The following is a 10,409-nucleotide window of genomic DNA, read 5'->3' on the forward strand; positions in this document are numbered from 1 at the left end:
ATTTCAGTATAATTAATCCTTTTTCATTAGAAGATATTTCAGACTGCATTTAAGGGTTTTCATTTGCTGCAAGCCATAGTCATCAAAATTAACACAAACAAATGCTGAAACATATAAAGCTGTGTTTTATAAATCGCTTGAGTTTGATTGAATTATATTACTGAATCAAATGTGCTCTTCAATTATATTTTAATTAGAATAAATAAAGTGCAAGTCTCCTCAACTGAATACAAGTGAAAATGTTTGGCTTTTATTTTTATTCAATAACTTCAAGGTCATTTGTAAAAGTAGATTTATTCAATCACAAGCCATGCCCTTTATTTTTTATAAATAGAAGTTGTAATGAAATGGAAACTGCGTGCATTTGAGCTACACTGAGCTTAACAGTCCATTGGAGGTTTAACCATCCATTTGTGATGCCTTTGAAATGTTATTCAGTTTTGTGCCACCGATGACGTATGTGTGTTAGTGGCGAAAGAAGCATTTAATTCCCACCCTGTTCTGGATCTAACTGCTTCAGTAACTGCATTTCTCAAACATGTTTCTGCACCACGGTCTGATGTCTGCAACTAAGCTAAGCTCTGAGGTGTTAGTTACAAAGTCATTTTTAACAAATGTGGTTAATAAGTATGAAGTATGTGAATGACCATTTTTTTCTTGCCTGCACTCTCTTTTGTAGAGGATTCTGAGTAACCCTGTTCACCTCGACAAGTCTTTTGCATACAAATTTCTCCATCCTTGGCTTGGGACTGGCCTTTTAACCAGGTACAGATGTTTCTTTCATTTGGCATAAATACTATGTCCTGTCTAAGCATAAAACATTATATATATATATATATATATATATATATATATATATATATATATATATATATATATATATATTATAGCTTGATAATATATGATAACTATCAAAATAAAAATACTGTATTTTCTACATTCTATCCCTACTTACTTTTATTTCTATATTTTAATCATGTAAAGCACTTTGCATTGTCTCTGTACTGAATTGTGCTATATAAATAAATTTGCTTTGCCTGCCTTTGCCTTGCCTATCAGCCTGATTTGAAATTTATATTGTTACTCCAGGAACAGAGAAGGGATCTCAAAAAGTGCACATAGTAAAAAGCTAAAGAAAGTTTCCTCAGATGTTATAAATTCTATTGTTTTGACCAAAAAAAAAGTAACAGCTATTGGTTGGAGTCATGTTACAGATAAGAACATTGTATGTCCTTTATTCAGCACAGGGCAAAAATGGCGCCAGAGAAGAAAGATTCTGACACCGACCTTCCACTTTTCCATCCTCGCTGACTTTTTGCAAGTGATGAATGAACAGGCAGAAATTCTGGTGGAGAAGCTCGAGAAGAAGGCAGGAAAAGGTCCGTTCAACTGCTTCAGTGACATCACCCTTTGTGCTCTGGACATAATCTGCGGTGAGTAGATGCTACATTTAAAATGAATTGAAACACAATCTTCCCAAGGAGTATCTAACAGCTTACAAGATCAAATGCAAATAACGTGTGTGCCAGAAACAAACACAGACAAATATGCATCTGCAATAAGTAAACAAGGTTGGTTTTTATTATGAGACCAATTTATTACATGATTATAGACGTTATGCATATGTAAAACTGGATCAAACCAGAGCTTTGGCCCCTTTAATTCACAAAGAAGATGTGTATCTCTAACAGTGCTGCCAAGCAAAAAACTTCTGTTTTTGCTGACATTTTAACACATTATAATCAGACATTACATGTGCAATTAAAAGAAGAACCTGCTTAAAGACATGCATGTAGCCATGATAAATAAAAAAACTTAACACTCCAAAGACTGGTGCTGTCCATGACACTCTGCACCCCCTGAAAACTACTATCCCCCTGAGCAAATCTTTGTTAAATATACAATAAAAAGAGATTTTTAACTTCCATCTAAATGATTCAAAATTGTGTTTGAGAGTTGAATTGTAAAAAGAGGTCTATATTAAGATGTCTAGTCATGTTCATATACTGTTGAAATTTATTGGGGTTGGTGAAATTGGGCAAGCCAAGCCTGGCTTCCAGCATCTTTTTTTTAGGCAAATATTTTAGTGTTGGGACCAACGTGCAGAAAAGTCCCATTTTCGAAATAAAGACCAGAACCGGTCAACCTCAGACAGCCATAAATACATGTCCATGAATCTCCAATGTTTTTAGGGGTATCACAGGAAATAAGCATCAAAATAAAATTTTTATTAAATTAAAAACAGCAAAAGATGCTGGATAAAAAGGGCTGAAATGCAACAATAAGTAGTATTCATCTCGTTTTCCCAGATATGTTTTAAACAATATGACAAACAACATTTACAACGCAACAAATTTGTCTAAAAGGTTGAAAGTAATCCATAAAATCTTGTTTCTACTGGTTTATTTATTAGCAGTTTGAAACATCCAAACCGAAAGTACTCAAATTTAGACCCTAATGAAAAAATTCTGATACATACATTTTAAGTTGTCCTTGTCGCACCACGTAGCTGGGACACTGACGGTCAGGAGAGCAATTTTTGTTATTCTGAACATACATCACACTTTACTGTCCTTCACTTTCTTTATTAAGATTAAATTCATGCAACACATTGTTGTATCTGGAGCTCTTTTATGCCTTTGGGTGAAAATTAACGGGGAAAAAATCCCAATGTACAGAAATATGTTTCAGCAAGCTATCTTGTTCGACATGGTGTCCTTTTTCAGAGAAATTGTCCTTATTTCAGCAAGATAATACCATAGCACATTCTGCACATACAACAGGCTGGATATCCAGATTGAATCTGAAAAGCTGTTCAGTTTTTTTTTTTTGGTTGAAACCAGTCAAAAGAAACCCTGTTTACTTCATGCAAAAAAAAAAAAAAAAAAAAAAAAAGGACTCATGGCTCCCTGAGCTGTTGATTTACTAAAACTTAGCAGAAATGAGAAGAACAGAGCAAAGGACAGGAGAGGCTCACAGGACAACAAAAAATAGTTTTCTCTGTCAAACAAATGTTAATAAACACATTTAAAATTTGCTTGCATCATTTAATCGTTCAGTTTCCTTTTTCCCCCCTTTGTACTATTTTTTTTTGCATAAATTCACATTGAATTCTTTTGTAAAACACCATATTTATTTAAAATTTTACTACACCTTGTCAGACAATTGATCAAAGATCTGTTTGTGCAAGTTTACAAAACTTCTTTGCTCTTTGTTCAGAGACTGCAATGGGGAGGAAGATTTACGCGCAGAGCGATTCACAGTCCGAGTATGTTAAGTGTGTATACAGGTACGCTTTTTTTTTTAGTTTTCTTTCACACAAATTCAAAGTTAAAGCAAATGATATCTGATCTAAGGGCTCAGTAGTGTTTTCTACCTGCAGAATGAGCGACATTGTCAGCCACAGACAGAGGACACCCTGGTTTTGGCCCGACTTTATTTACTACTTTTTCGGTGAGGGCAAGAAGCATGACAAGACGCTGAAGATCCTCCATTCATTTACCTACAAAGTGAGTTACTGAGCCTGGGGGGGATTGGATAGCTTAATGTCAAATGCATTGTCTGAATTCAGCCATGCAGAAAATGGAAACTTTAACAGCATCATTAACAGTCTCTATGCGCAGGTGATAAAGGAAAGGTCTGAAAACTTGTCCTACGTTGAATCAGACAGCGAGTCTGACCACGGCAAGAGGAAGCGAAAGGCCTTCCTGGACATGCTCCTGAAGACCACAGATGAACACGGCAACAAGCTGAGCCATCAGGACATCCAGGAGGAAGTGGACACCTTCATGTTTGAGGTTGGTGATCAGAAACATCAGTAACGAACGTGGTTTTGTTGTGTTGGAAAAACTCAAAGCTCTGCAGTTGTAAATACATGAGGCTCTTTCTCTTTTTCAGGGTCATGATACAACGGCGGCCTCCATGAACTGGGCTCTCCACCTGCTGGGAACCCATCCTGAGGTGCAACGAAAAGTTCAACAAGAGCTCCAGGAAGTGTTTGGTAACATTAACATGGCGCCCCCCATCTCTTCCTTCATTTAATAACTTGTTTAATATTCCAGGCCCCAAGGATTTTGACTCATCTTTATTCAGGCCCATTTGTTCTCTCTTAAGTTTAACAACTATAACCCCCTTTTGTTAAAATTCATATAATTCTTCTCATTAAAAACAACTGTCTCTGCAGTGTGGAATAATGTACCGTGCTTCCATGCAGTTTTCCGGGGTTTACGCATGAAGACCTTTGAGCTACAGTAAATGCTAATTTTGTGCCAGCTGAGTGAACCAGATGCCCTAAAGTACAACAGCATTAATTAAGCCACAATTAAATCCTGCACAGAAAAGCTCCACCTCTTCTTAAAATTCTGAAGCAAATTTCCCCTGACTAGCACACAGTGCCTTGGAAAAGTGTATCTTTCACTTTTTCACATTGTGTCAAGTTGCTGCCAAGAGCTAAAATGTATTTAATTTCAATGGGACTTTATGTGGGAGAACAACACAAAGTTGCACATCATTATGAAGTTAAAAGGATCCATCCAACCATCGCAAAATCAATTGAATCTAAGACAGCATTAAAGCTAGATTTTGCATGTCACTTTTAATGCTTATCAGTATCTAACACAAAATCAGATTAGAAATCTAAGAACTGAGCTAAAAGTTGAATAAAGGCCTGGTGGACTATACAAAAAAACAAACAAACAGTGGATTCAGTGCTTTGGATGAGGAAGACTAAGGGTTGTTCTGAAATAATTGACGCTAATAATTAGTCAGGCATGAATCAATTAATCTAACTGTAAAATGGTTGCCATTGCCCTGAACCCGGCAGTATTTTAAGGAATCTGCAGCTCTCTACGTTCGGTTGTTTTATTTTGCTGTTCAGTTGAAGTAACATGTATTTTTATGAGTTTTTAACGATATGCTCCTTTTAGATTTGTTAATCTGTTGGATTTTGGCTGTGGGCGAGACCTTCATGCTAAAAGGCTAATGAGTGGCTAACAGATTGTCAAGGTTTTGGAGCAGTAAGAAATTCAGCCAAATCATGGGTCTGACATGAGGCCTGTTTTACTCTCAGGCTTATTTAGTGTGAAAAGTGTGCTGTAAGAGCGGGTTCACCACTGTGTCTGTGTCTTGTTTATTGTGCTAAGGTACATCGGGCCGACCCATTAACACCGAAGACCTGAAGAAGCTCAAATACCTAGAATGTGTCATCAAGGAGGCTCTGCGGCTGTTTCCCTCTGTGCCTTTCTTCGCTCGGAGCCTCTGTGACGACTGTGATATCAGTGAGTTACAGCTGTCCGTTAACTGGTGCATTACAGTATTCCTGGTGGGGTATGTTAAAATGACAAGGGAAGCTAGGCATGTAACACGATAGATGTTTTTTGTTTCATCTCCGGGTCAGTTCATCCTTCACCGGTTCATATCAACACTTTGTACCTGTGACTTACGAGATACAAATAATCAAAAAAAAAAAAAAAAAAACCTCACCTATCACATGCAATTGAATCTATGTGTAAATTATTTGACAAAGATATTGCATTACGGTCTATTTCCAATGATTCTGATTCTGATCCCTGCTTGGGCCACTTGACTTATGGAAACATGGAAACTTATATGGCCTCCTGTTATATAGTATTTGTTGGTGTCACAGAACATAATTCCCCCGAAGAAGACTCAGTAGATAAAATTAAATCACTTTTAATCATCAGTTGTTAAAGGGCATAAAAATGGGTGTGAATTGAAGTATGGGTTCTAATATTTTAGGCTTTCTTCCACAAAGATCCACAGACCTCGTAACGTCAGCACTTTAAGGGCTCCTTCTCCTGAACAAAACCAGACATCAATCATTGAATCTGGACCGGAACCTGAGGAGTTATGCATTTTCAACTCGAGGAGGGTTTGCTCTTGGTGTTATATTCCATCAGGCGCATGAAACCAATGGTTATGGGTGAAAAAGATACGCTAAAAGACCCAAGGCTCTGCTTTGTTTCCTGCTGCAGACAGCATCCTGTTATTGTGGTTTGACTCAGATGTTTATCGTAGCGTGTGAGTCAAGATGAAGTCTAACGCTCTTCAAGAGAGTGTGGGTGTGTTTATTACCTTACAATGGTTTATCCAAGTGGAGATGAGCATGGAGGAGTTGTTCTACTCTATGAAATTTGATAAATTTTCAGACAAGTTTAAAGATCTTTTGGGAGAGGACTTAATGACTGAGCTCTACAGAGATAAAATCTGGTTAGGATGGGAAAAAAAACATGATTTTACTGCACCTCAGAGTCAATGCTGGCAAATGGTTAAGGAGAAGTCACTACCAGCTTTGCACATCTAGGAACTGAGATTTGTTCCCATTCCTCTTTACGTTCAGTCGACTTGCATGAAAAGTATCTGCAGACATCAATTTTCAAGTCTTACCATTTTCAATTGGATTTAGATCTGGACTTTTGTTTTAAATCTGTACTTTGACTGGGCCATAACACTTTAAACCATTCCATGTTACCTCGGGTACTACAGTACTTTTCGGACCATTAGTCACTCCGGAATATAAGTAGCATCTGTCAAAAAATGCAACATGAAGAGGAAAAAAAAACATATCAGTCCCACTGGACAGGACTATATGCATTTATTTAGAAATTTATTTCACACAATCCAAAACTACAAACATTTAATCTGGTAAACCAATTTATTCAATTAAATAGCTACATCCAAAACCGGCTGAATAATATGGAACATACCTAGGAGGTTGAATGCAGTAAATTAGAACAACAAGCCAGATACTCCAACCAGTTTTATCCAGCACATTTCAGCTACGCTGAAAGTTGTCAAATTAAGTTGAAATTAGACTATGAGTGTAGCAGTGCTATGTGCTAAGCTAACAGTACGACACGGATGTTTCAGAGTATCATAAAGCTCACGTTCATCAGTGACGTTGTAAACCACCCGGACAACAGAGCTAAACAGCGAAACAACCTACAAACATGTGTTCAGTCTTTGTCGTCTTTAAGTTAATGTTTCAAATATTTTTTTAAGTGGTACAGGAGCAGGATATAGTTTTCACAATCCTAGCCAGCCCTCTTGTGGCACTGTGTTGATGATGTTAAGGGTGAGGTGCAGTCTTAGCTTTCCTCAACACAAAAAAAAAAAATGGAAAAGGAAAATCCGTTGTCTTTCCTGACCAGAGTGCCTTCTTCCACACGTGTCCTCTATGTGGCTTGCAATTGTAATTTCTTTTGGCACTTTCTTTTCACCACTCTTCCATAAAGGTGAGATTGGTGGAGTGCAGAACAAAAGTCTATCATTTGGACATATTCTCCCACCCGGTCTGTGCATCTTTGCAGCTCCTTCAAAGTTACCATGGGCCTGGTTTTTGATTCTCTGATAAAAGCTTTCCTTGGCCGACTCTTTCATCTATATTCATGACTGTGTCTTGGTAGGTTTGCTATGGAGCCATTCTCCTAATTCCTCTCAATTTCCATCACATAAAAGCTCAATAAAACACATTGAAATGTCTGCTTGTAAAATGAAAAAAATTGGAAAAGTTGAGGGACCATCCCTCTCATTAGCTACGTTTTTATGGACAAAAGCAAACTGAATATAAGGTCAATCTGAATAAAAATTTGTCATATAAATACAATTTTATCAATATTCCGATTGGCTTGTTTACACAACACATTTTTATTCCGATCGACCCTTTATTCCGATTACTTTTGTCCATGTAAACGTAGCTACTGTTCTCTATGTGTGTCAAAGTGTTTTGTTATAGGCAAAATGTTCTGTAAGATTGAGAAGGAAATTTCATAAACAATTTTATGAAAATGAAATGCACATAAAAGTCAGAATAAGATGAAACACACAGCACGGTTTTGGCATACATTTTGTAGACATAGCAGCTGAATGAAAATGTAGGATGTTGGAAAAATGTTCATTATCACAGCCCTCTGCTGGTTGCATCAGAGTTGTTTCATGTTAACTTAAAAGAGCATAAACCTCCTTAGAGGAGGGAGCAATAGCGTCTTACATTGGTGTAATGGTGCAAACAGTACTTTATTTTAAATTGGATCATTTAAAACAAAGTTTCAGTTAGTGTAGGATTTTATGTTGAACTCACTATGCTAAAGTTAGACTGGCCAAAATTGTCAATACAGTTTCTTTTCTCTGTAATCTGTATTTAGGCTCCTTCTGATTATATACATATGTTCTGGCACCGGCCCTCATTCAGCTGTTGTTGTTTTTTTGTATTGTCTAAGATCATAGGATATGCTCCAAATGCTCTAACTGCTTTGTTTGGCACTCTGTCTTCCTGCTAATAAAAAGTACTTGGTGGCATTCTCTACCCTGCTGTCAAGGAGGTTAATTCTCCTATAATGGAAATCCTCGATTCCACCTTCGTATGCGGACTGGATTAAGGAGATGCTTCATTGTCTTGAACTGGTAAAGATTAGACTAACCTTGCCTGAATCGGAGAAGACATTTGAATACAACTTGAAAAAAAGAATCCTTGTATGGCAATAAAGAAAGTTTGAAAAAAACCAAACTGGATCATTTAAACTTAATTTGGCCTGTAACATAAACTAAAAAAGTAAGATAAAGCACTGACAGACCGTTATTGGAAAATACAGCTTTTTATCTGTTAGAGTTTTGTCTCACAATCCAGTATTTGAAAGTTTAAACTTGCTTAATAAGGACATTTAAACTCCATGGTGATTTTGAAAACTGTTATGAGGAATTATTTAGTAAATACTTCTCAATATGCTTTAAAACAATAACCATCAATTTTGAACAGTTCCCTGCTGCATGAACATTCTCTTTAACTCACTGAAGCTGACGTGTTTTGGCGTTTCTGATTAGTTTTCTGCTTCTTTTTATAAACCTAAAGGTCTCTGAAACAGAATCTCTGGTCTTTCAGGGTATCACTGTTGTCAAGGTTTCACAAATCAAAGACTGTGTTTTAAAGGACATATTATTATGTAGAATTATCCAGACCAAGTACGAAAGGTCAGTATTGTATTGCGGTTGTTTTATAAATTTTTATAAATCTTAGTTGGTCCTAATGCCAGAAAACAAATCAAATAGCTTATTTTAGTGTTTTTAATAAGAGGATAAACATTGTAATAAATGTCATTTGTCATGATAAGGAATCTCTGTTTGATGTAGAATTGTCCTGTTCAGCTGTGATTAGATTTTGAACTAGATAAAAAAATAGTCCATTCCTTGTTAAAAATTGGGAAATAAGCCTTTTGGTTTAGCACTAAGACGAAGCATGAAAACATGCTAACTTTAGCATTGTTAGCGGCTAACGGTTATCTGGTTAATTATTTTTAGTGCTTACTAATCATTTGTATCTTGGATTTCATACTGTCATCATCTCTAAAATGCTGCAAAATAAATAAGTTAACTGTTAACTTATTGCTTGCTGTTAACTTAACAGCAAGAGGGACTTATTTATTGTTATGTAACTGATGTTTAACAGCCTTAGTCAACACAACAGGGTAACTGAAGAAGTTATTTTCAAGCACTAATCTTCAAATTAGGACCCCGTCAAACTAACTTAAAAATGCTCCATTAGACTAAGTCAGAAGCTGACAGCAGCTGGATATTCGTTCGCAAGGCAACTTTACCTAAATATTGCAGCGTATCATAAGATGTTCTTACACATGTAATAATTAGTAGATACATTTTATTGGTTCTCACTTTCACTTTCAGATGGTTTTAAAGTCCCCAAAGGAGCAAACGCAATCATCATCACCTACTCTCTTCATCGTGATCCGCGATACTTTCCGGAACCAGAGGAGTTCCGACCGGAGCGTTTTTTTCCTGAGAATTCGGCTGGAAGGCCTCCGTATGCATACGTCCCCTTTTCCGCTGGACTCCGCAACTGCATAGGTGAGAAAAATGTATTCTGGGTTTTGATTGGTCCACATACACGCTTTATTCATGTGTCATGTCTGATATTGATATCTATGTCGTATGCTGATGTCCAGGTCAACGTTTCGCCCTAATGGAAGAAAAGGTGGTTTTGGCGTCCGTCTTGCGTAACTTCAACGTCGAGGCTTGTCAGAAACGGGACGACCTTCGTCCGGTCGGGGAACTCATCCTGCGACCAGAGCAAGGCATTTGGATTAAACTGGAAAAGAGGGAACCTCTAGCTTCACAAAAGTAGCATTCGCTAAATAAATCATTAATTAAGTCATTCAAATAAGTCATTTATTCATAATGTTGGTTTTGTGATTTTGAAGAGGTAGAATAACAACAAATGTATTGAAAGTTGTTAAAAATGTTTTGTTATCTAGATGAATACATAGAATTGAACTTTTGTCAAAATTACTGTACCTCTTTTAAAGAATGTTTGAAGAGTTTTTAATTTTGTTTTATATATTTGAAACTATAGCAACAGAAAGGTGAATAATAAAATTGTTAAA

At 36.6% G+C, this 10,409-nt stretch overlaps 1 protein-coding gene across 1 annotated transcript; it reads left to right on the top strand.

Annotated features, from left to right (window-relative positions):
• The first annotated feature begins 675 nt into the window (after positions 1-675).
• LOC118563216 (cytochrome P450 4V2-like) lies at positions 676-10,174 on the top strand. Its single transcript, XM_036137488.1, has 9 exons — positions 676-765; positions 1,243-1,433; positions 3,220-3,289; positions 3,383-3,509; positions 3,624-3,797; positions 3,898-4,000; positions 5,142-5,276; positions 9,694-9,873; positions 9,972-10,174. The coding sequence occupies exons 2-9, from the start codon at positions 1,325-1,327 to the stop codon at positions 10,148-10,150; spliced, it is 1,077 nt and encodes a 358-aa protein (XP_035993381.1). The 5' UTR covers positions 676-765; positions 1,243-1,324; the 3' UTR covers positions 10,151-10,174.
• The last annotated feature ends 235 nt before the right edge of the window (positions 10,175-10,409 follow it).

This window comes from Fundulus heteroclitus, chromosome 5, assembly GCF_011125445.2.
Source record: "Fundulus heteroclitus isolate FHET01 chromosome 5, MU-UCD_Fhet_4.1, whole genome shotgun sequence".
Lineage (NCBI taxonomy): Eukaryota > Metazoa > Chordata > Actinopteri > Cyprinodontiformes > Fundulidae > Fundulus > Fundulus heteroclitus.

What these genes read in the sequence shown, in the direction of transcription:
- LOC118563216 (XM_036137488.1), top strand. Translation starts at nt 1,325, where the DNA reads ATGAATGAACAGGCAGAAATTCTGGTGGAGAAGCTCGAGAAGAAGGCA. An exon ending in AGAGCTCCAGGAAGTGTTTG is followed by an intron (nt 4,001 to 5,141) that starts GTAACATTAACA and finishes TATTGTGCTAAG; the next exon opens with GTACATCGGGCCGACCCATT. An exon ending in TGGACTCCGCAACTGCATAG is followed by an intron (nt 9,874 to 9,971) that starts GTGAGAAAAATG and finishes GCTGATGTCCAG; the next exon opens with GTCAACGTTTCGCCCTAATG.